Source organism: Fimicolochytrium jonesii (genome assembly GCF_025526975.1).
Source record: "Fimicolochytrium jonesii strain JEL569 chromosome Unknown EV422scaffold_26, whole genome shotgun sequence".
Lineage (NCBI taxonomy): Eukaryota > Fungi > Chytridiomycota > Chytridiomycetes > Spizellomycetales > Powellomycetaceae > Fimicolochytrium > Fimicolochytrium jonesii.
This window is the reverse complement of record NW_026515693.1, coordinates 408822-432926: the sequence shown is the minus strand read 5'-3', so window position 1 is coordinate 432926 and position 24105 is coordinate 408822. Positions and strand designations below refer to the sequence as shown.

At 54.2% G+C, this 24105-nt stretch overlaps 8 protein-coding genes across 8 annotated transcripts; 4 read left to right on the top strand and 4 right to left on the bottom strand.

The window, feature by feature from the left end:
• Positions 1–1737: 1737 nt before the first annotated feature.
• Positions 1738–4180, bottom strand: EV422DRAFT_540831 (tumor suppressor, Mitostatin-domain-containing protein). Its single transcript, XM_053071159.1, has 8 exons — positions 3871–4180; positions 3557–3769; positions 3001–3461; positions 2702–2918; positions 2516–2623; positions 2317–2439; positions 1983–2243; positions 1738–1859 (listed from the first exon to the last, which is right to left on the bottom strand). Exons 1-8 carry the CDS (start codon positions 3871–3873, stop codon positions 1764–1766), a joined length of 1482 nt encoding a protein of 493 aa, XP_052922723.1. The 5' UTR covers positions 3874–4180; the 3' UTR covers positions 1738–1763.
• Positions 4181–6315: 2135 nt separating this feature from the next.
• On the bottom strand, positions 6316–7375 carry EV422DRAFT_540828 (uncharacterized protein). The gene is made up of 2 exons (XM_053071158.1): positions 7090–7375; positions 6316–7026 (listed from the first exon to the last, which is right to left on the bottom strand). Exons 1-2 carry the CDS (start codon positions 7267–7269, stop codon positions 6406–6408), a joined length of 801 nt encoding a protein of 266 aa, XP_052922722.1. The 5' UTR covers positions 7270–7375; the 3' UTR covers positions 6316–6405.
• Positions 7376–10753: 3378 nt separating this feature from the next.
• On the top strand, positions 10754–12096 carry EV422DRAFT_214915 (uncharacterized protein). Its single transcript, XM_053065417.1, has 2 exons — positions 10754–10767; positions 10833–12096. The coding sequence occupies exon 2, from the start codon at positions 11013–11015 to the stop codon at positions 11703–11705; it is 693 nt and encodes a 230-aa protein (XP_052922721.1). The 5' UTR covers positions 10754–10767; positions 10833–11012; the 3' UTR covers positions 11706–12096.
• On the bottom strand, positions 11812–12648 carry EV422DRAFT_214886 (acyl-CoA N-acyltransferase). The gene has a single exon (XM_053065415.1). The coding sequence runs from the start codon at positions 12425–12427 to the stop codon at positions 11918–11920; it is 510 nt and encodes a 169-aa protein (XP_052922720.1). The 5' UTR covers positions 12428–12648; the 3' UTR covers positions 11812–11917.
• A 1-nt stretch (position 12649) lies between these two features.
• On the top strand, positions 12650–16135 carry EV422DRAFT_214887 (uncharacterized protein). The gene is made up of 6 exons (XM_053065416.1): positions 12650–13118; positions 13248–13432; positions 13537–14096; positions 14180–14678; positions 14817–15022; positions 15163–16135. The coding sequence occupies exons 1-6, from the start codon at positions 13005–13007 to the stop codon at positions 15915–15917; spliced, it is 2319 nt and encodes a 772-aa protein (XP_052922719.1). The 5' UTR covers positions 12650–13004; the 3' UTR covers positions 15918–16135.
• Positions 16136–16637: 502 nt separating this feature from the next.
• EV422DRAFT_540822 (uncharacterized protein) lies at positions 16638–17303 on the top strand. Its single transcript, XM_053071157.1, has one exon. It carries the CDS (start codon positions 16696–16698, stop codon positions 16951–16953), a length of 258 nt encoding a protein of 85 aa, XP_052922718.1. The 5' UTR covers positions 16638–16695; the 3' UTR covers positions 16954–17303.
• A 398-nt stretch (positions 17304–17701) lies between these two features.
• Positions 17702–18590, top strand: EV422DRAFT_485267 (uncharacterized protein; the record flags this gene model as incomplete). The annotated part of the gene is given in 3 exon segments (XM_053067366.1): positions 17702–17839; positions 17875–18403; positions 18415–18590. Coding segments are annotated over 3 exon segments (843 nt in total), but the record flags the coding sequence as incomplete, so codon positions are not given.
• Positions 18591–21486: 2896 nt separating this feature from the next.
• On the bottom strand, positions 21487–23750 carry EV422DRAFT_508816 (uncharacterized protein; the record flags this gene model as incomplete). Its single annotated transcript, XM_053068791.1, has 6 exons — positions 21487–22386; positions 22482–22551; positions 22631–22750; positions 22861–23228; positions 23297–23449; positions 23514–23750. 6 exons carry the CDS (start codon positions 23748–23750, stop codon positions 21487–21489), a joined length of 1848 nt encoding a protein of 615 aa, XP_052922716.1.
• Between the last annotated feature and the right edge of the window lie 355 nt (positions 23751–24105).

Sequence of the window (24105 nt, the reverse complement as noted above, 5' to 3'; positions counted from 1 at the left end):
CAGGAGCGCGTACGCCCGCGGCCCTGCACAGACTCGCGCCGGGGTGGGGTGGAGATGCAGGAGCCGTTTGGCGCAGATGAGGAGGTTGTAGGCGATGATGGGGATCGCGCAGCCGGTGATGATGCCGGTGGGCCCGAGGACGTAGAAGACGCGTTGGGCGGTGCTGACCGATGCGGAGAGGGCAGTGCGTTGGAGGAGCAGTTGGGTTTCGGGGAGGGCGAGGCAGGTGGTTAGGTTTGCGGACATGCTTGGTTGGGCGTTGGGGGTGCGGGTGAGGTGGTGGTGAGGTGAGCGAGGGGACCCACGAAGGCGCTGATGTCGTCCCGCCTTGCTACGTACACTTCCGTTGGTCGAGATCTGTGCACTTGCGGCTTCACGACAATATTTTCGCTGGCGGAGAGGCGGAGAGCAGCGTTCACTGGATTCTGCCGCTCAGAATGTTCGTCCTCTCGACAGTGTTGCGCCTAGATAAACATCGATGCTGTACGTTTGCAACTGCGCGTCCGAGGTCTAGATCTAGAAGCTGCGGATGCGGATGTGTCATGGGATGGGACCGCTCTTTGGACGCCCGCCTCTACCGACGGTATTGAACCAAAACAAGAAACAAAAGGAATCGAGGCCCTGTCGATAGCGTAAGTGTGCGGCTGCCGCTTTTATACTCGTTCTTAATTGACCTTGCCGCATTCAATCGTTGGGAGGCTCATCGCGCGCTGTCGAATTTCTGTCAGTTGCATCGGAAACGACTGAAGCTGCCAGAAACGGACCATGACAGGTGTATGGGGTATCAGTTATGGGGCGCATTCAGGTCAGTTGCCCTTGCCTCCACAGTGCACAATTCCCAGGTCCAACTTACGCGCTGTCGGATTCCCTATCAGCTGTCAGTCGCAAATCCGCGGCATCTATGAATACTTGGTGCATGTGTTGCCCCTTTCTTTCTCTTCTTGCCTCTTCCTCAGGATCAGTAAACCTCCTTCCATAACGTTCATCTCAGACTCTTCACCATCCTCACACTAACCCCCGCAAGATGGCAAGTTCCCACTGTCGTTGTCCCCGAGCCGGACGTCCCCCGCCAGCAGCCGGCAGGAGATTCCCCGACGATCCCCCCCAACATCAGACCGCTGCTGCTCGAAAAGGCTGTTCCGCGAGTCGAGACTCTACTGGGCCTCGATGGAGTCCAGCGGGCGTACGTCCGCTCCGTTTTCGACAAGGCATTTGACGCAGCCCTCACCCCGCAGGAGGTGCCGCAAGGTCGTGGACAACAACTACCCACTTCCCGACGTGACATTGACGTCAATGAAAGAGAGCAACATATGTGGAACGGGACCCAGAGGAGGACGCCAGAGTGGTCGCCCAGGAAGAACTGGGCTTTTGAGAGCATGGCTCTGCCCACGCTTCTCCTGCTGGAAATGCTTCGCCGTCCTCGTTCTACTCGCTCAAAACGGTCCTTAACGGTTCATCTTGAACTCTTACTTGGTGTCAATGGTATCTCCGGCGGGCGTATCAACAAGCAACAACGTCACCTGTCAAAGCTAGTACTTGCAATACATGTAATGACATTTGTTATATGAATGGTATACACACAAAGGATTGGTAGTGTGTCCACAGTCGATTACACTTTCCCAAAAATGAAGGACACAATGCAAAAAAGCGCCGCACAGGCGGGAGGGCGTCATGGTGTCGGTGGCTCCCCTCAAACGCCCTTGGCTCCCCCTCGCCCCCCGCCCCCCCCCCCCCCCCCCCCTTTCCGCCTCCTCCCGTCTTTTTCAAGCGTCGCGCGGGTCGTCCAGCTTGATGTTGCCAAATTTTCTCCGGAACTCTTCGTCGAAGAGGTCGAGGTCTTTTTGGTCGCGGAGAACGCCCTGCGTGATTCGTATTTGCAGAGAGGATAGGAAGGGAGAGGGGATAGTGAGATTGCGCCCCAACAGTAACGATCGACGGAAAGAAAGCCGACCGGAAACCTGGAATTCCTCCCCACCACGTACCTTTGGCAAATGCCCCAGAAGCTTGACAGCATGCTCGCGCAGCAGTCTCTGTCGTTCCTGCTCGACGACCTGCTGCCTGTAATCGTCGATCTCCTTCTCGCGGGCAAGCTCCATCTCGGCAATCTCGCGTTCCTTTTGGAGCAGCAAGCGCCGCTCGGCGAGGATGGCGTCCACGGCGCGGCGGTGCTCCATTTGTTTCATGCGCCGCTTCTGCGCATTGAGCTGTTCGAGCTTTTCTTCCTCGGCGTAGCGGTCCATCATCTTGGGGATGTCTCATCGTGAGCTCATTGCCTTGGAACATTTACGTACAGAGAGGACTTCCAAAGAAACTCACCTTCCGACGCACAACATCCTCCTCCTCCTGCTCTTGAATCGCGCGGAAGCGCTTCTCTAGCATTTGGTTACGGTATGCGTCAATGAGCTCCAGTCTTTTGCGAATACGGTTTTGCAGGCGTTCCTACAGCAACAAGTTTGGTAAAGCTGAGCTCAACATCTGCTTCTTGGTCCTGGACCGTATATCCACGGTAATGTACCTGATCCCGACGCCGCGACTCTTCTTCCTGCTCTTCTTCGTACAAGTCGATGCGGAGCTGCTCCAACTCGGCTTTTGCCTTCTCTCGTTGATCCATTTCTGCTGCAAGCTGTCAACATGTCATACCGTTGTAAGTACTCAAGATATATGTTTCGCATGCAGGAAAGATATTCCATGTGGCACATACCCTGTCGTAAATAACAGTCCTCTCCTCGTCGCGATGTTTCTTGACATCCTGCTGAGCCTGTGCCCTCGCAGCTTGGTCGCGCGCGTATGCCTCGATTTTGCGGTTCTCGGCTTCCTGTCGTGCAGACTCTTCCCGACGCCATTGCTCCCGCTCCACAATAAACTTTTCAATGAACTGCTTCGTCTCAGCTTGCTTCTCCAAGCGGCGCTCGGCCTCCCTGTTTTATTGTTTTGTGAGTTTCAGTGCATTGAACCCCAAACTCCAAAATCCTCGTAAGCAGACAAATCTAGCAGACGCACCTTGCGTCCTCATCCAGGATCTTCCTGACGATCTGGTCGACCATTTCCTTTTCCTTCAAGAACTGCTCGAACTCCGCTTCTTTCCTCGCCTCCTGCTCTAACAGCTGGTCGTTCAACGCTTTGCTGTAGTCCAGACTCTTGAGATATTCCTGGTGATCCCTTTCCAGCTCCAGTTGCTTTTGCTTCTCCAGCCGCTCATTCATCTCAGCAATCAGCTCCGCTTCCCTTGCCTTGGAAATCTGATCCTGCAGCGCCTTTTCCTGCACCTGCAAGGACCGCTCTTTGTTCATGTACGCGTAATTGAGCTTCTTCTCCAACTCGCGGAGCTCGACGCTGTTCTCGCGGATAGCTTGGCGCAGCTTCTCATCGCGAATGCGTTGAGTTTCTAGCCGCTCCGACTCCTGTTTATCTTTTTCTTCCCTTTCGCGTGTTATTTCTCGGTGGGCACGTTTATGTGCCGCCTATTGCGTACGCGTAGATGGTCAGATTGATGATCCCTTCCTTAGAGGCCCGCACATCACTCCCGACTGACGCTGATCCATCTTCAGCCTCGTACCTCCATAAGCTGCTCATACGTCTTCTGCTCCTCCTCCCTTATCCGCTGTATCCTCAACCGTCTCTTTCCGTCCACCCTGTCGTCGGAGTCCAAGTTGCTTCGGAAAACCGCATCGCTGTTCAACTTGCTCACGAGGTCCTCCCGCTCAAACTCTTTTCGGCGAAGGTCCTGATCCCTGCGCTCTACCACATGACGGCGGAAAGCTGCTGTGGCCTATGAGATTCATATACAGAGTGAGTGTAAGAGTGCGTGGGAACTTGGGCTAAAGAAGGTCAAACCGACGCGTCTGTGAAATGAGGAACGGACGACCCTACCATCGTCTCAGAGCAACGGGTCGAAAGAACCCCGTTCGCAGGAGGATAGCGAGCGAGTATCGACAGGCAGAAGGTAGGGTGGCAGCAGAACCCTGCCTCTTTACTGAGAGCTTTCGTCGACTTTCACAGACAGAGGTTTTGGATGAGGACGGGGATGGTGAGACCTGAAGGACGACCACTGTTCGCAGAAAGGTGCTTTGGTCGGTTCAGTATGAGTCGAGTTCGCTAGACAAGGAGCCGTTCAGGACCACAATTAGAGAGACGTCGGGCAATGTTAGGGTAGACTTGCAATGCTCTGCGTCGAGTCTCGAGAGAGCAAGAGCAGGGGGAAGGCGTTTGGAGGCTTTTTGACAGTTTTGACAGTTTCTTCCGTAAAGAGAGACACAGAGAGGTACCATATGAGGGGCGGAGAAGTACAGTATCACGGCCAAACTCGAAAGGTGATGCACCCTGTAAGAGGCGCCATCTAAAAACTATGGGGGATGATGGTGAACTCGGGAGAACTTACGAGGGGAAGGAAGGATGCCATTGGGGCCGGGGGTTGATATCCCAACCAGAGGGGATAAGGATTGGGTTCCCAACGCTGACGGTTCATGTCTGGTCTGAACCCGTTATATCGCGCACATGTGTAGAGGAGGTAACGGAAGTTGGCACCTCCTTGGATGTCCCTGTTCACCATGATGGGCTCTTGATCTAGATCTTGATGCCGCTTGCAGACACGAATCCGTCTTGTCTCCCGACCAGCTAGAAACTCCCTTTCTGGGCACTGGGAGGTAAGGACCCACTGCTCATCCTCATCCTCATCCGCCAGGTTGCAGTAGCGTCGCAGTGTGTGACGGCCGGTGGGTTGCTTCCCCTAACTCCGACTCATCCCCTTCTCATCCCCTTCTCATCCACTTCTTGTTGTGTTTGCACTTGTATAGTGCTGGATGCGATATAGGCCTCACTCCAACTTGGAAAGGTCGCTTTCTAAGAGGTCTAACAGTACATTGTTCACGTACAGTATAGGGGATGGCTACGACGGTCAATACGCCGACTATGAGGTGCTCTGATAAGTAGCGACACCGATAGACACAACGCATTCGAGAGGCGGTGATTGCAGTTTGGGTAATCTTTCTCAGGAGCAAGTTTGCATGCTTCGCGCAGATGCTCCGCCAACACCTCGGCTTTGACACCCGTATGAAACGTGCCTTTCGATCGTCCTAGCGGCGCTCGCGTGAACTCGATCTGTTTCTTCAGTGACGTTTCGAAGAATCCGTGCATAGCACTTTTGTCCTTCTTGTTGGCCTCTGCTAGAGACCCGACTCGCAGTTCAGCTTCAAATGAAGAAGTTTGTGACATTTACGATTGATGTGTCCTTCGGCTGGGTCGGCTTTGACGTTCCCATGGGCGATTCGATAACGTGATGTTCGAGACACCACGTTATCAAATCGTCTAAGGTCATCACTAAGGTTCACCTGCATATCAAGATATTCGAGTTTGCTGGTGTCCTGGCCTTTGGCAAACTTTTCTGCTATCTTTCGCGTCGGCTGTGGACAAATAGCCCGCTTTGAGAGTGAGCGACTTGAGCTCCTCGTTGTTTTCGAGCAGCCGTCCGACGTTCCGCAGATCCGTTGCCGAAAAGGCCCATTTTGTACGGATTTCGATTTCCAGGTGTCGAAGAGCTTTCTTCCGAAGCAGATTTACGATTGATGTGTCCTTCGGCTGGGTCGGCTTTGACGTTCCCATGGGCGATTCGATAATAGACACAACGCATTCGAGAGGCGGTGATTGCAGTTTGGGTAATCTTTCTCAGGAGCAAGTTTGCATGCTTCGCGCAGATGCTCCGCCAACACCTCGGCTTTGACACCCGTATGAAACGTGCCTTTCGATCGTCCTAGCGGCGCTCGCGTGAACTCGATCTGTTTCTTCAGTGACGTTTCGAAGAATCCGTGCATAGCACTTTTGTCCTTCTTGTTGGCCTCTGCTAGAGACCCGACTCGCAGTTCAGCTTCAAATGAAGAAGTTTGTGACATTTACGATTGATGTGTCCTTCGGCTGGGTCGGCTTTGACGTTCCCATGGGCGATTCGATAACGTGATGTTCGAGACACCACGTTATCAAATCGTCTAAGGTCATCACTAAGGTTCACCTGCATATCAAGATATTCGAGTTTGCTGGTGTCCTGGCCTTTGGCAAACTTTTCTGCTATCTTTCGCGTCGGCTGTGGACAAATAGCCCGCTTTGAGAGTGAGCGACTTGAGCTCCTTGTTGTTTTCGAGCAGCCGTCCGACGTTCCGCAGATCCGTTGCCGAAAAGGCCCATTTTGTACGGATTTCGATTTCCAGGTGTCGAAGAGCTTTCTTCCGAAGCAGATTGTGCTCTAATTGACCAGTGCCGCTCAAAGCCGACTTAGCACCGCTCAGGAAGTGGGAAACAGACACCACTGAAAGCCAGGTGATCGAAGTGTTTTTTGGCAGAGAATCATACACTCTGCCCATGTACTCCGGGAACTTCGAATGGATTTTGATCGCATCAAAGGACTATGGAAACTCGCTATTCGCCAGCTCGAGCAAGCGATGCGTTGAAGGCTCGGACGGACTCCTCGGCCGTCTTCTCTTCTCCGAGCATGTTTTCGTAGAGTTGATCTTCGGCTAGCTGTTCACTCGTCAGCGGAATATAACGCAACACGTACTGCTGGCCGCCTTGGCTGCGCCTTTGCGTGGCCGTGTCGAGGCTTGCATGCGAGGTTTGGCGTAGATCCTGAGCAGGTTGATGCCCGGTTCCACCTTGCAACCCATCGCCCCCCCTACCGCCGCTTGAAACACCGCCACCACTACCACCACCGCCCCCATTGTCGGCCTGCGTTGCACTGTCTATCGATATGTAATTGATGGATAAACTACCCAAGACCGCCGCAGCATGACTTGTGAGGAGATTCGCAAATGGCGCATTGCGATGTGACAGGTCCAGGCGCAACGGCTGCCCATCGTAAGGGGCCATTTCCCTGTGGCCTATAGGGTTCCGGATTATGTACCCACTGTCTCCCGGGATAACGCACCAATGGCCGTCGTGGAACGTATGGTGATGATTCGGGCACATGAGCAAGCCATTTCTGGGGTCATGGACCCCCCGGTTGTTGCGAGGGATTCTACGGGTTCGCAAAAGGAACTGCCACTGAGGAACACTTAGGTTCTGTGATCAATGGGACTGACAACCGGCAAACAGAAATGGACCTACCCTAGAAGTGGCCGACTTGGGGACGATATGGCAATGATCGACGCGGAGGGAAAATCCGCATACGACGCATTCCTGCCCGTCGCGCTCGTCAATTTCTGAATCAAAGCGCCCCGTCGAGCAAGCGCTTTGGCCGTCGTCAGAGTGCGTGTCATGGACGGAAACGTACTGGAGGGTGTACATCTTTCTGCGTGTAGTGGATGTATGTATTTATAGTTGAAAAGGGAGGACAGCAAGGATGGTAAGGCTTCTGTCCCTAATAAAAATCCTGGTTACAGAGGGGGGGAAAGGAAAAGGTTTTGCATCATACATATGTACAGTACATACGTACTGTATGTCTCCAAACTTGGAAACGTACACGGTTCCACAAATCTGCGAAATCCGTTTCCTCTGTGCAGTCTGTGCCCGTAAACAAGCTAACTCCAACAACTCCTACCCGGGTTTGCTATCCACGCTACCTTTAAGCGCCCAGGCTCTATTTGCCGAGTGCTCTAATCGTTTCGTTCCTTATCCGGCGTAACGTTCTAACCTCAAGTTCCTCAACGCAGCAGCGAAGCGCGGACAGCTCGAGTGCTGTCGAACATTTGTCCAAAGGGGCCAGAGGCTCACTCCATCAAGGCGATTACGGCCACTCTGGCAGATACTTGCTGTCACTGCCGCCGGCTACCCGATGAATCTTGCTTACTGCTTGCCACGATGACGGCCGGTCGCCCTGGTCCGCAGACATCGGTTTTGACGCCCGCGATTGCTGGCAACGGCAATGGTAGTCGGGATGCCGATGAGAGTGGCGGAAGACGAGGTAGAGGGACGTTCGCCGGGAACCCCATCATAAATTCCGACAAGAATCCATCCGGTGTGTCTGGCTTGGTTAGACGATTCTAATGAAGGCTCCTTGTACTCTCCTCCTTCCGACTAGTATTAGCGGTGTCAGGCTCCTTTCAGTCTCGGAAGTGCAGTCGAGGAGACACTCCAACATGAGACTCGATTTCTGCACCAAAAAAGGGGAACCAGGTCTGATTAGCCCTTGTGCCTTTCCCATTTATGAAACGTTTTGTCCTTCGGTCATGGCGATATCCACACCCCATAGACGACGACGACGACGATGATGATTTTGAGCTCAATGTAGTGGAGAGCCTAGACTCAGAGGAGGATGACCCAGACGACGAAGATCTGCACGATTCTGAGAAGGATGTTAGTGGTGAACCCAACCAAGACGACGAGTACTTCCCGTTTCGCGATAAGGCACATGCACTCTGCGCGTTTCTTATGAACATGCGCACCACGCACGGCAGCAGTCGCCCTTTGCGCGCCTGCCCGTTCTCACCAAAGTTAGTCGCCATGCCATGCTGCACAGGACGTATGACTACAACACCATTGCAGGTTCATCCCCCATTAGCGTGGAGGTGCAGTACAAACTTGCAATCAATGGGGAAGTAGTGATTTGTTCATAGTCCCTCGTTGGGCATAGGTAGCGCTGATGTCGGCCATCGTGCAGAGGTCCAAGAGATAGCATTGCGAGGTGCATTCGACGACTTGACGGCTGACGTGAACGCTACGGAAGCAAGCAGTGAGGATGCGGAGGTGTCAGATTCTGGATTCGGCCCGTGCAAAGCTGAGATTGAGCACATTGACACCATGGATCCCCACGACCTCCACTTCGGCTGGGTACGCCGCCGGTGCGTGGATGGGAAGAGGAGAAGATGCGAAATGAACAGTTCGCAAACAACACGTGAACTTCCGCCGCCGAAGGAGATTACTAAATGCGATGGCGATTTTCTCGACGGTCTCTAATGGGAGGGGGCGTAGGAAGAGAGGCAGGACAGGACCTCTCCAGAGGACATCCTCACTATATGCTCGCGTATGGAAATTGGATTAGCAACGGGCAAGATAATGGCGAGGGTTGTGCAACACTACGCTGTCGCTGTTGCATATCCCTCTCCTTTATCTTCCCTTATCCGGTGTCAGCAACGTGCGAAAGAGAACGTCAGCCGATATTGCCTGTGGAAGGTGCACTGGAAGAGCGGCTATGGAGTGGGTGGCCGATCGAAAGGCAACCCATTGAATCGCCCTCGATGAGAACCCCTCGATGACAGTTACAATGGTCCGCAAACGGCATTCCGGGGAACACAACTCAGATACTCGCCGTGAATGTTGCTGAATGTGAACGTCCGCGCAAATCGCCTCTGTCGCCTGATGCGACACGTCCGCTTGAAACGCCCCTGGAAACGAATCGCCGTCTGAACAGGAGCTATTGGTGTGCAAAGGTGAGGGGGGAAGGGTGAGTCCACGTAGAAGTCCGGTGTGTGCTTCTGCGTAACGGTCAAACTGCGTACTTGGAATACGTATATCGAGTCTCCCGTTCCCGCCGGCTTCGGATCGCTCCATATGTCCGACGACGATGAGCGCTCCCCGTCTTCTCCTCGCCAACGTCCTTCGGCCGCCTAGCTTAACGCTCCACGTGGGAGTACCGGCGACCCTAGCCTCGACCCGCTTGTTAGCGCCCCTCCGCGCTCCCAAGGCACACAGGTCGTGGGAAACTCCGGCGTGGGAGACTTGGGGGTCGTGGGAAACCCCGGCGGTACGGGCCCTCAGGAAGGCCGACGTCTTCCAGCGTCCTGCTTGTTGATTCGGAACGCTATCGACGAGTTTGAACCTGAACCGCGGCAGGGAGTGCCAGCTCGGGAGACTCTAACCGGCCCTCGCGGCCGCCGAGCCCGTTCCTTGTCGCCCATGCACACCCGACGCTCCTCGCTCGATCGCGGCGCTCGGGCCGGCAGCCCATTCGGCCAATCCGACAACGATCACGTCCGCCGGGCATTCCGTCACATGGAAGAAACTAAAACCGCCACCGCTGTCGAGAGGGGAGACGATGGGAAGGCTGACAACCAAACCTTCTTGCCCCCGACGACGCGTGAATTGGAGCTCGCCCGCCATTACAAGGTCAAGCAAATCGGACTCTGCGGTCATGCGATCCGAGGGACGAAGACACCGATATTGCCTTACGTCATCGGCATGCCAATCTTGGGAACCCAACTCTTGTCACACGCCAGTACGAGACCGCTGGCGGGCCGCTTGTCACGAAGAAAGAACTCGACCACATCATTCATCTGGCGTTCGTTGATCTGGACTGCCTTCACCCAGACATCCGAATTTCGACAGCCCTGAGCATCATCGTCCTCGAGCAAGGGAAGGCGGGAGCCCTTCAAGCCCGAGACGACACTCCCTCCAAGCGGATCTCTGACTTTGGTCGGACTCCTGGGCCTATTACATGCGCGCCATGGCCATGGTCTGCGCGTCCATCGTCCCGCAGATGGAGGAATATCACAACGAAATTCGAACGGTCTGCGCGTCCATCGTCCCGCAGATGGAGGAATATCACAACGAAATTCGAACCAAGAGTCGCGGGCGGGGACACCTTTGGCCCAACATCTATGCATACATAAAGCCCGCCGCAAACAATGGCATGATTCCATCAGACACGGGGCGGTGGCGCTCACTCCACCCAGCGCCCCTGAAACCTCACCGTCATGCTACGGAAAGCAAGCTTCCGGCGTCTCTCTTCGTCGAGTGGTCCGCCACGGCCGATCTGTACCACGATATAGTGCCCCAGCGTGCCCCGCGAACGATGCGATCAGGTTATATGGAGAGCGATTGACAGGCGGCGGAGCAGAAGACCTCGCAGTAAGTCAAGACGTCCGTCCATCAGTCATTACGGGTCCTGTTTTTCTGACCGCCGTAGATTTAAGGACAGCATCCGCAGCTGCAACAACGACAACCCCACTGAACCATCCCGCTTATCTACGACATCCTCACGCGTCACGCACTCACGCACGCACCCATCCCCATCCATATTTTACTACTGGAGAACATTGGCAATTCTTGAAACTGGAAGAGGACGTCACAGATATCGGCATAATCCAGCTCGGATGGCCGAAAACGAATCAGATGTGTTTCAATACGAAAGGCAAAATCTGTCACCACCCTCCCATCCACTCATCCAGCATAATATCCTCACACCCCCCCAACCAACCTCACAACTACCACCGTTCGTTTATCAACGAAAGGCTGGCCGCAAAAAAGATCGAGACTATCAATCAAAGCATTCGGCTGGTCGTCGCCAAACTTATGACATGCGCGCTGGAACTTTTCGCCAGCGTATGGCACACATCCCCACCCACCGTACTCCGCCGTCGTCGCTGCTGCCGCTTATACCACCGCGTCCGATGCACTCGGCGTCATCGCTGCTGCCATTGCCGTCATCCGACGGTTTTATCAAGACCGTCAAGTGTCTATGGTGTGTTCACGCTGAACCGCTACAAAGAATCTGCGGAGGCACTCGATTGCAGGCTGCAACTACCCCTCATTCCCGGATCTTCAAGGATGGAGCAGCTTGGCCTGACACGACGCAGTATGCAGGCTTTCCCTGGCTTTCCTTTTTACTCTCTCCTCGACGACGACACAACTTCTTCGTCTTCTACCAACTATCCACCACCACCATCTTCTTTTTTCTCCTCCGCCCCTGCATCTACCCAGCTACCCTTCCCCTCCTTCATGTAGGCTTTACTTCTATCTATGTAGCCATATATGCCTTTACTCTCCAGCGTATTGTGCATCTATGATGTCTATCTGATGTGGCATATATTGGTTTCTTCATATGAAAGATCCCGCGTACGCCTACCTCGCCGCAAGGATGCTAAGGAATTCGTGAAAGGGACGGGGTACCATCGTCGCTCCCTTCCCAACATTCATGTTGGGCTGATGTTGCAAACCAAAACCGTGTTCACTTCGCTGGCCTTCGCTCAGACTACGGCGCGATTATCTCGCCACGCACTCAATCGCTCGATGCGGCGATTGCCTTAGCCATCAACATCTCGTGAGTGCCTTCCTCCGGTACATGATCCCCCTTACATCCAATATCCCCAAACCCCTGTCGCTCATAGAGCCTAATCGCTTGGCTGTTGCTGGGCCTCACCGCCAGACATATCGTGCGCGCCCCTCTTTTGACTGCCCACCTCTCAATTTCTTCCAGCAGCCGGTCAGCAACGCCATGCCCGCGTCCCGCCGGGCTGACCCAGAGCGATATCAGCTCTATGATGAGCTCCGGGCCGCCCTCGACTGGAACACCGCTGGCCATCCCAGCGGCTTGGCCGTCCCGGTATGCAATTAGATTGAGTGAGCCTGGTATCCCCAGCCGCGCGCGCCAGCGGTGCTCCTGATCACCAGCGCCTTGCCAGTCTGCGAGTTTTGAGCCGAATGCGTTGGGTGATTCGGCGAGAGCTGCCAGGCGCAGATCTCGAAACAGTGGCCAGTCGTCTGAACATAACGCCTTCGTTTCTATCATTGCGGCGTGAGATTACCTTCGCCGTCGTAGTGTCGCTTGGTATAGGTTCGTCACTGCCTCTCAAAGAAGGGGTAATATTGGGGATACAGAAATGCCCTGAGATGCCTTGACACGGTATTGCGGGTGTACGGTAACGCTTTTCAGCTCTTGCGGATGCAGGGGCGGATGCAGGGGCGGATGGGGCGGATGCTGGGGCGGATGGGAACGCGCCGTCGACGAGAGAGACAGGAGAGGCGAGACCTGCCAATTCGACTCATCAACCCCCAATCGAGCCACTGTACAGTACACCACAGCGAACCTACAGACCTTTCCCCTTGCTACAGCAGCCGCCACCAGCGTCCATCCACAGCGTCCGACCAACAGCGTCCGCAGGCCAAAGCTACTCATCCTCTGTGCGCGCGTCTTCATTATTCAGCACCCAGTTCCAAATCAAACAGAAGTTTTCAACGGGTTCCCACATTCCGCACGTGTTATTCCTTTCCCCAGTACTCCAGCCAACTGATACTCTACTCAGACCGTCCTGAGTTGTCAGAAGAGAGGGAAGCGAGAAAAAGGAAGTGAAGAGGGACAGAAATCAATGGATCCTCTGCCGCCGTACTACGCGCAGCAGTTGCAGGGTCTGGGCTCGCAGGATCAGAATTACAGGGGACCGCCAATGCAGAACTACGGAAGGCCGCCTTTTCCTTACGGGGTGAGTTGTGGGGTCTGCACTGTATTTCTCCGGAGATATCCGCTCTTGACAGACCTTGTTTTGAGAGAGGATTCCCGAACATTTACTTACTTTATTCTCCGTTTCTTTTTCGCGCCTGCGCTTTGTCAGAACCAAAACCCGGGTCCGGGTCCTATGCAGCAGAACATGCAGGGTGGTGGGCGCCCGATGCCTGGAAATTTCAGGCCACCTCCTGGCAATTTCAATGGTGGGAATATGGGACCGCCGGGGCCAAATTTCAGGCCGATGGGAAACCAGTTTCCGGGTCCGAATAATATGGGCCGTCCGGATATGAGGTAAGAAGCAGGAATTTAGATGAATGGTTCTAATTCTAAGAGTTGTTTCTTCCGGACGTAATGAAGATTCTTACTCCTTGAATTCTGATGTTTTTCGAACATAGGTACTCACCGACACGTCCGATGGTTGACCAGCAATTTAGGCCAGATCGATTTGGAGGTCGTAACCAGCCGTCCAACAGGGGTGGTGCTAATGGCGGAGGTCCACCGCCCAAAGGGCCCCGATTTGGCGGCGGAGGAGGTCCATTCCGTCCGCATCCTGGCAACCAAATGAACGGCCCTCAAGGAGGTGGCAGAGAAGGATTCCAGCATCACAACGGCCCTCCGCAGCAGCACCAGCAGCCGTCCATCCCTACCCCTCCACCTTCCAACATCCCTCCCCCACCAGGCGCAACCTTTGAGTACCACCCAACCCACTGGGTCCATTTGTCCGGCCCTCTTCCCCTGATTGCCAGCATGCCGCCCAATTCACGCTTGTTTATGGGTAACTTGGCCTCCGAGCGCACGGACAGGACGGAGCTGGCGAGGATTTTTGCGCCGTACGGCAACATTGCGGAGATTTCGTTGAAGGGGTCGTTTGGGTTCGTGCAGTTTGATAACCCTGAGTCGTGTCAGAATGCCATGGTCAACGAGACAGGACGCAGAGTCGCGGGAATGAGCATGGGTATGTGTCGTGGTTGTGAGGATTGGCACCTAGTCGTCCAGTTTCCGTCTAACCATGTTTCTGGCGATTCGGTCATCCTTCAGACCTGAAGATCTCGCGTGATAAGCGACGTGACGGCGAGCGCAAACCGTCAACTGGTGAAAAAGGACTAAGACGGGGAAGCGAAGATCACGGCCGTCGTGACGGTGGCCGCGAAGGAAGCGGTCGTCGCCGAGGTCGTAGCCGCTCCCCACCAGGTGCCCGAGGCGGCCGCCGTCCCTCCGACCGCTCGCCCAGCTACTCCAGCCGCGATTCAGATGATGACCACCGACACCGCCGCGATGACCGCCGACGCAGGAGCCCCAGAAGATCTTCATCCCCTGCGGAGCGCAATGCGAAAGACTCCTTGTGGGCTGATAACAAGAAGACCAATGGCGCCGCGGCTCCGGGAACTAATGATTCTGATAATATGTTTGGAAATGTGCGGCTGCCTACGCCGACTATGTCTGCGGCGCCGACGGGCTCGGGGGTGTTCCCGCTCCCGATGCGGTTTGGGCCGAACGTCCCGGAAGCTCAGATTGTCGTGCTCAATGAAGTGGACAGGTATGCGCTGCGGATGTTTTGCAGACACTTTTTTCGGGTGATGTGGAGGAGACTCGATGGGGGATGTACTATCACTCTGGGGAAAGAACTGATGACAAATTCCACACAAAACATCTTTCATTTCTCGCACCCACACAGAACCTTCGTTGTCCAAGTAGAATCCACCCTCCGCAACGCCGGCATCAAAGCCGAAACGCTCCATTTCGACACCAACCTGTCCCTGCGCGACGTTGTGCACCAGATGATGGTTGAGGGTGTGCGCGGGGTCATTTTCTTAGAGAGGCGACATGCTATATCGAAGACTGTGTCGATGCAGGTGTTTCAGGCTAATGGGAATGTTGCTGGTGCGTATCGAGCGGGTTTGCTTATTATTTGTGGATATTGTTGCGTGTGCTGAATATGCGGAGGGAAATTGCGGACGGATTCAGAGCACCATTGATTCGAATGCTCTATTCACACCATGTATCCTTTCTCGCATGAACAGAGTACGACAAGATCAACCCCGAATTCGCGGCCATGATCGTCCTCCGCGACCGCAGCGTCCGCCCCATCGTGCAGCCGCAGCTCAACGGCCAACTGCCCGCGGCCAACACCAACAACCTCGCCAGCATGCTCGGCAGCCTACTCGGCGGCAGCGGTAACAACCAAACTCAACTTCAAGGCGGAAACACAGCCGAGACGCAGGCTCTACTCGCATTGGTCGCGAATGCGGTACAACAGCAACAACAACAGCAGCAATTGAGTCAGTTGACACAGGGCTTGGGTGTCGGTACCAACGCCCTCGCGTCCCTGGGACTAGGCGGACTCGCCGGGTTCGCAACCAACCCCAACGCGTTCAACACCCAACAACAACAGCCCCAGCAACAAAACCTAGGCGCGATGCTGTCCTCACTCATGGGCGCGGGGCAGTTACAGCAACCGGGAGGGAATATGTTGGGGCTTGCCGGTCTCTCGGGCGCCGGAGGTGTAGGTGGTACCAACAACACAAAAACCAACCCGCTTCTTTCCTCTGTTCAACACGCGGCGTCTCCCACTACAAACGGGGCGGGTCCAGTTGCGTCTCTGCACCAGCAGCAGGGTGCGCATACCACACAGACGTCCGCCACGCAGCCGGGGTTGAGCAATGTGGGCGTTGCAGGGGCAGGTGCACAGGCGCAGCAGAAGCAGGAATCGGTGGCGGATTTGTTGAATCGGTTGAAGTCTTTGCAGCAGTTAAATCCGGCAGCGCATCCGCAGTGAGGTGGTTGGTTGATTGAGGGAAACATGGGGATGGGGAATGGGATGGATGAGGCAATGAGCGACGTCGGGAGATACGGGACTGGGCATGGATATGGATATGGATATGAGTAGGGATTCTGGGACGGGATGTTTTCGTTGAGTTGACACGACCTTCCGCGACGCACACGCCCCCGGTCCGATTCAAGTTCCCTCCACGTTCCACACAACACTCAAACGCGCCTACATGAGCCCCTCACCACGAACGATGTCCTTCATCCCTGATGCCTGTCGTCTTGTCCCTTCCCTTCATGTTTTTTTTGTTTCCTTTTGTCCGTCCGTGTGCCATATGTCCTTTTTATGTGGTTAGTTCTGCTTGAGAACGTTTTTGATTATGAGGGTGGTGCCAGTGTGCACATGTGCACATCCAGTGGTTGACGTTGCGCCGCCATGTAGAACATGGGGAAGATCGGGCGGAAGTGTTCGTCGTTGTTCGTCGAATGGAATCGAAGCATGTACTTTGAGATTTTCAAACCCCTCTATCCGCCTAGTGGAATGAGCATATCACTGAATCTGAGCATTCAACACGAAATTCAGTGTTATATCAACCTCCCATACCTTACCGCACTGGCACGGCAAGTCGAGTTGGATGTTGAGCGGAGTTTCGACCTAGTTCTGCTTAGTAATGGGAGAATCGCGTCATCTCAGTTCCACACGGAAGATTTCGTCGGAGTCGAGAAACCTCAGAACTCCACGCCCCACCACCTCAATTCCACACCAACGGGCATCGGCAACAGCAACAATGGGCGCCAGCGACTCCAAGCCTTCTTCCTCTCCATCGCCATCACTACCACCACCATCCCACCACTCCTCCACCTTGTCAACCACCACCGCCGCGTCAGCCCCTGAAACACCAAAACCGAAATGCAAGCCCTGTTGCGCATGCCCCGACACCCGCAAACTGCGCGACGAGTGCGTGTTTGCGAACGGCGAGGAGAACTGTGTGGAGTTGATCAAGGCGCACCAGGATTGTATGCGCGCTCAGGGATTTAATATATGAAGGGTCAGGAGACTTAGACTTGAAGGATTGCGACGGAGGCGACGGGAGGTTCGTGCGGTTGAGGCCTCCTGTCAGCGAGAGATGGTTCCCATATTGTGGATAGTGGGGCATACTTGCATAGTGTACTTTTTTGGAATTGTATGTATGTGCATCCAGAGCCACCGCCGACTTGCCCATACGCACCGGCGTACACAGTAATATCCGCAATCCCCCTTCCATATACGATACCTACATTGGAATGCTTACTGGTGAAATGTCCTCGCTACATAGCCATAATCTTCAGCAAGTAACGCAATACACTTTGTGCTGAGCGTGTGTTAAACTAAGATGACTCCATCTGGCAAGCGGAGAAAATTGGGAGGATGTGGGTTTTGGCGTTGGGGCCTGTGGGTGCATCTCTCTAAGGTAGCGTCGTTGGCAGTGAGAGCATGTCTTTACCTTGTGCGGCGGTGAACAATGCGTAGTTTTTCGGCGGCAATGAATTCTACAGTACCATCCGCGAGATCACGTAAGTCGGAGTTTGCAGGAGCGCATTGGTCGATGCCTTCGTTTGTCGGTGCCACATGATTCCCTTGTGATTCGCCAGCTAGCAATGTCAAAATCGTATGCGGAAGTGGTTATGGAGGGTCCCGAGAAACTCACAAAGTAAGAACCCGCCGTTGCTTTCCTGGGTGCTCACTTTACTTATCTCAGGACCCATATCATTAGGACCACTAATATTCAAAGACCACCTTCAGTTTCGAGGTGCCGACAACTTGTGCTGCTTCTTGATGGAACAAACAATAAGTTTCAGGGGTATCATGCGGACACCAATGTTGTCAAGATCGGGAGCCTTTTGGATCGGGAAAACCCGAAACAGCGAGTTTTTTCGTTCGTGTATCGTCGAGTTTATCCCCAGATCAACCTTATCTGCAAATATAGGGTGTGGGCACATATGGAGACACGTCCACCGTAACATGGACTCATTATTTCGAAGCGTGTTGGGAGCAAATAACCGGCAATACGATCGATCTGCAAGTCATGAACGCATATGAGTTCCTCATGGATCACTATGTCAAGCACGACAAGATTTTTCTGTTTGGATTTTCTCGCGGAGCCTACGCCGCTCGCTTGCTCTGCGGCATGATATATTACTTCGGTTTGATTCCACCTGGCAATCGTTGCGAAATTGAACATATTTGGGCGCGCTACAAGCACCTCACGGGTGCGGGTAAAGTGCCCGGCGGGGAGCGAGAGCAGCGTGCCTTGGAGTTTAAGAACACTTTTGGACGATATGTCGACATTCATTTCCTTGGGGTGTTCGACACCGTGTCGAGTGTGTCCAGCGGGTTGGGGGGACTTGGCCCAATTCAATACTTCAGGAATGCAAAGAGTATGGTCAACGCCAGACATGTTCGACATGCCAAGGCGCTTGATGAGCGGAGGGTCGGGTTTCAGAATGTCGCGGTCCGTCATTCCAAGGGACTTCGAAGGAGAAAGACAAGAGGTGGCCAGACCAATCAGTGGTCGAGATGTGGTTTCCAGGCGATCATTGCGACGTTGGAGGAGGTTACGAGGCAAAGAAACCAGTTGATCCTGACGACAACTACTACTTGGCATCGGACATCCCGCTTCACTGGATGGTCACCGAGGCGGTTAAGTGTGGGCTACGTGTTGATCACAAGAAAAAGGCGAAATACTTTAGACAACTTGAAAAGTCGCACGGAGCTCCTCTACACGACTCTCTCGGTTTTTCAGCCGCCAGGAATACTTTTGCCGGCGCCCTCGGGGTGGTTTTCTGTTGGTTGATCGAGTGGGTTGTGCCCTACCGCTTGTCCTTCCCAAAGCCGTCTGAAGAAAAGGATCTCGATTTGGGGTTGAAAATCAACCGGGGCAACTATCGAATCATTGATTACTCCAGGGAAGATGAGTTTGGGTTGGCCGTCGAGCAACGGCTTCGATCAGACGAGAAGTACGCGGCCAGGCACCGCGCACGAGTGGCGGCGTTCGAGGCTGCAGGGTACATCACTTCTGCAGATGTGAATGTTAACGTGGAGGAAACAAGAAGCATCAAGAAAGCTGTCGGCGGACGTGGCGGTTTACTTGCGTTGGCGTCGGCGCTGCTTGCGGTAGCATCTCAGTTTTTCAGTTTACTCATCTGGCCCTACACCACGGTTTTCAAATTCATCCTGAGAGGTGGCGCCGACGACACGAATACCAAATCCCTCATCGCTTCGCGAACAAGCAGGAGACCACATATCGGCCGTAATTCTCGTCATTTATCCCAGAAGAATCTCGATTTACCGCAGAACCTGTTTTCGGAAGATGAGCCCCCCTCTGACGATGGCCTCTCTGTATTCTCGGAACCTCCCTCTGATGCTTCCGATAGAATCGAACCTCCCTCTGATACTTCCGATATGGGCGACTCCGATTGGCCCATTTCTAAGTCGAGCGACATTGATTTCTCACACACCTCTGAGTCTTCCGGTCAGAGGCGTAGGCGTGCCAGAAGAAGTCCACGAACTGCACCTTCATTTACGGACCTCCTATCAGGTGTTTTCGACCAACTTCATCCGGAGACCCCGGATAGGGATATGATAACCGAACTTGGAAGCCAACCAACGCCCTCTGCACCTCTGAGCGCTCTGGGGGATCCCGTTTCATTATTGGACTTCCGTGAACGTCCCGACGATACAAAACTTACCACCGCCGGACAGGAGGGTGTTGACGCTTGATGCCCTCGACTACGTGCATGATACACGCTGGATTGTCCTACGAAAGAAATCCATCCTCTAGCGCTGGCGAAAGATAAAGCAGCGCTTTTCAATATTATATAATACCTCCATGATACCTTTGTAACAGTCGCCTGCCGATCACTTCGGTCCCGCCGAGTCATCAAGGCCGGGCCACCCCTTCGCCAGATCTTCCGTCAGCTCGGCCTCGCGTTTCTCGTCGTAGATCTAGCACTTCGTCACATCCATATGCTGATGAGCATCCCCATCGTTAAGAAAGGTCGCCAATATGATGCTCAGCGCGATGTTATGGCGAGCGTTGACGGCGGTCTGCGGATCACCGGCCCATGATTCGGTGACCTCACCCACGGCACCACGGGCAATGGCATCAGCCAACATGCATACAAATGTAAATTCGACCTACGGATACGGAGATTTCGAAAAACGGGTCTTCCGTCGCCATTATAACCTCCTTATAGCAAAACTATCGCAGTTTTGTGCGAAATGACCTCCGATAAGGTTCTTCCCCATCCGGAGAATTACCTTCAATTACGCTAAACGTTTTGGAATTTTTGAATCACGGCAAAACGAGTAGTCCGTCATCGCCTTCGTCGATTTCGACCCCAACTGGAGAACACGGGTGCCATGATGAGCTGTATTTGCGGACCGCTTTTCGACAGCGCGGCCGGCCCGCTGTTACTGCTGCTGCCGTGGGAAACCGATAACGGGCGGCAAAAAGCCCTGTACCGTAATTGCCCCTTCAGAAAGGTATCCTCTCCCCGAGGGTCTGAAGGAGAACGAGGCAAGAGCCCATCCATAAATTTGGGAACGGTGAAGATTCGGTCAGGAATCTAGGTGTAAGGTGAGCCACGACGGGGAGAACCCAATTCAACATAATCCTACCGCTGGCATGTCCCTTTATGGCACCGAAATATCTCCCATCCTCGAGCATACCTCTCACCCTCTTGCCCCCGCTGGACATCCTGATCCGTGAACACTATGAACCATGTTTAGTTCGACAAATTATCACCTTTCCGGTGAAGAACACGGCTTTGCTAGTGTACAGCTCAGAATCTGTCGGTGTCTGGCATTGGAGAATTGGAGATTCAACCCCTTCTCTTGGTAAGTCTCTGGCAGCGGTTGGTCGGTACTCCATCGTCTTGGATTTACCATCTGTCTTCCCTCAGAAGTCCGGAGCGTGAAGTGAACAAAAACAGGGAAGGCAAGTAACCTCTTTCAACATATGAAACAACCCATCCTTAGAGGCGGGGCACTTTTGGACATTGATATTGTGTGAGTGGAGCATCTTGGATTCACCCAATCGTTCTTTCTCAGGGACGTGCAAAAAAAAATCCCCAAACGGCAGATACTCGCCAAATACGCCTCCAAGGTTTGGATATAGGTACTGTGTGCGTATGGTGCACCTTGGATTCACCCACTCGTCGTTTCTCGGGGACGTGCAAACTACCCTCCCCTCCAACCGACAGAAAATCGCCAATTACGCTCAAGGTTTGGACATCGGTACTGTGTGCATATGGTGCTCTTTGGATTTACCCAATCGTTCTTGTTCAAGGACGTGCAAAAAAAATCCCCAAACGGCAGAAACTCGCCAAATACGCCCCCAACATACGCAGACCAAGCAGCATGACACATCCCGTCACCGAGAAAACCTGGTCATAGCTTCTCAAATGCCAACCCAGCGACGCCAAAACGGCATCAGACTTGCCTGGAGACGGCGAAACTTGACGCGGTCGTCGACGGCGTCGAAAATGCGGTCGACCTCGTCCGTCGTAAGGTCCACCAACCGAGCTTGAAGACCTGCTCATGCAGCACGGTCCCAGGATTTTGCAAGCACCTTCACCGCACAGAAGATCTCGAAGGACATGTTGGTGGACCTTACGACGGAGTCCTCAGCAAGCGTCGTCATTCTCACTCTCCACGCGCGCTCCGGCGTATCCTGGGCAAAAGGCTCATACGCCGGCATAGAGGCGTCCTCCCATACCGCGGCGGGAAGAGCTGCCGGGGGAGTCTGAGGATGCGGGATGGGATGTGGCTCAATGGGCTCACGGGCGGTTGCGAGCGGAGAAAGCAAAGGGCTTGGACACGTTGCCGGGGCGTTCGTACGGCCAAAACGCAACGGACGAGGCATTCCCGAGGAGCTTGGCTCCACCGCAAGCGGGGAAGGAGGACGCGTGACGGAAGAGAGAGGAGAGAAAGATGACAAGGCAGCGCCACGCATGTCCGCTGAGTTTGCTGGCGACGCGTAGTTCAGGAGGGCCCCTCGGTATGCTCCGGCCTTGCGCTTGCTGACTGGCGTCGACTTCCCTGCTAGGGGTTGGACCACAAGCTCCTTAACATCTGGCGTGGCGTTCAGTGCCACTCGAATCCTAGCCAGCCGGTCGCGGACAAGACGCATGATGGCAGCACCGTTCACAAGGTCGGGCACCATGTCTTCCTCCGCCGAAAGGTACAAGTTCTTGACAGTGCCGACAAAGGCGGCCTTGCACACATTGCCTGCCCCGTTCATCGGCTTCACAAGGAAGACGAGCGCCATCTCCTTAAAGAAGATAATCCACGGGACCTCCAAGCGGCGATGGGTGCGGGACAACAAGCGGACGGCCGTGTCCTGCGCACTCCGGGCCGACTTTCGGATTTTCGTGTCTCTCTCGCCGGCTTTCGCTGCCCCGATGCTTTCGCCAGCTAGGATCTCGTCTCCGCGTGCCTCATTGGTGGGGGAATCACAGATGTGATGTAGACAACAACAAGGTCAAGAAAATTCCCTCCCCATCACACAAGACACCTATTCGGCAAGCTTACCGTCCAGTCTACGAGGCAAACTGTTTCCCCTCCACGGACCGTTTGATGCGAGCTGCTTCCGGTCTCCCCGCTATCAAATGCCGGACATCCCCAATAAATCAGTATGCCTTGACCGAAGCCGGACACGGACGGGGGAGCTTCACACTCACTATCGGATCAACATCCCTGGCTCTTCCAGCAAGTCCATCCATCGGGACCAGACCTGTCGGTCAATGGTTCTTTCTGTGCCATTGAGGGTTGCCGCGACTCCCGCCTCGCGGTTCATCAAACTGCTCAACGGAAAGGCAGTTTAGATGCGTGGCGCCAAAGCTGGCATTTCCGCAAGGACGTACCACGTCCTTAGGATATTCGGTGTGTCAAACATAAATTCCTCGCTCACTCCCACGGGCAGTTCAACCCCGCCGCCACATCTATCGCTCCGTGGCTCTTAAGCCTGACGAGGGCCTCCCTCACGTCCTTCAGCGGGACACGGGCCAATTCCGTCATCGGTTGCAACTCGGCAACATCAAACTCGTTGCCCTCCAAGGCGTTTCCTAGGATTGGGTAGTTGAGCGACAGGCGCGCGGGTACTCCGCAGAGCGCGACGCCGTTTGCCATCAACGAGTTTGACGGTGCCGACCCCATTAGACGTTTGATGTCACCGCGCTTGCCCCTGTCGGTACTCCCATCGCTGTCGCCGCCGGCGTCGACACTGCCGCCTCCGGTGATACTGTCCGCCTTTCGCTTGCGGAGCTTCCGAGAGGGTGCCTTCACAATCAACAACGACGAATTCAATGGAACGCGCGTCATTTCATTATGAGTTGGGAGCAACGCACCGTGAATGTATTTGAGATGGTGTTGCCACTATTTCCAACACCATTGTTGGCAATCACAGCGCCCTTGGACTTTTCAACGCGAATGCGGGTTGCGGATGTGGTGGACAGCTGCTGTGGACGGTCGATTTCTGACTGGACTTTCGAGTGCAGAGTCTAATTATGCCAGGTGATCAGGAATCACCAAGGCACATCCGAATACGAGAGTCGATCCCCTTACCTTTTGTTTTGCCAGAAGATGCGCCTTCTTTCGCTTTGCATCAGAAAACGACTGGTCATTTTCAATTACCTCAAGCGCCGACCGTAGCGCGGCAATCACGTCCGTGGCAGTAGCGGATATTGGCAAGAATGGCTTGACATATCGCCCGATTGCTCCGCCACTCCAATCTCCCTCATCGCGACTCCTCAGGAACTCGTTCAGCTTATCCTGCCACGCGGTAGTTTCCTTCGATGCCATCGCGTACGACGATATTCGATGATGTATTAAGGAAGATTTAGATTGATATTGTCACAAATGCAGAGCAAACAACGGATCTTGGACAAATCAGTATGTCGGGCGAAGATGAGATACAAGGAAGCACATGTTGGGGCCTAGTCGACTCGGGCTACTTGGGAATGGGAACTCAGTCGCCTCAGTTTCGACGCGTCTCACATAAGCTTGATTGCGCAGAAACCATGCATGCATTTTACGCTGCGTGACAGCGTCGGGGACTCGGACTCGGGGGCAGTGGATTTTCATCATGTCCAGCTTTGATTTAGCGCAGTAGATACAGGTACAGCATACTTGTAAGTGCAGGACTTGAATACAGTGT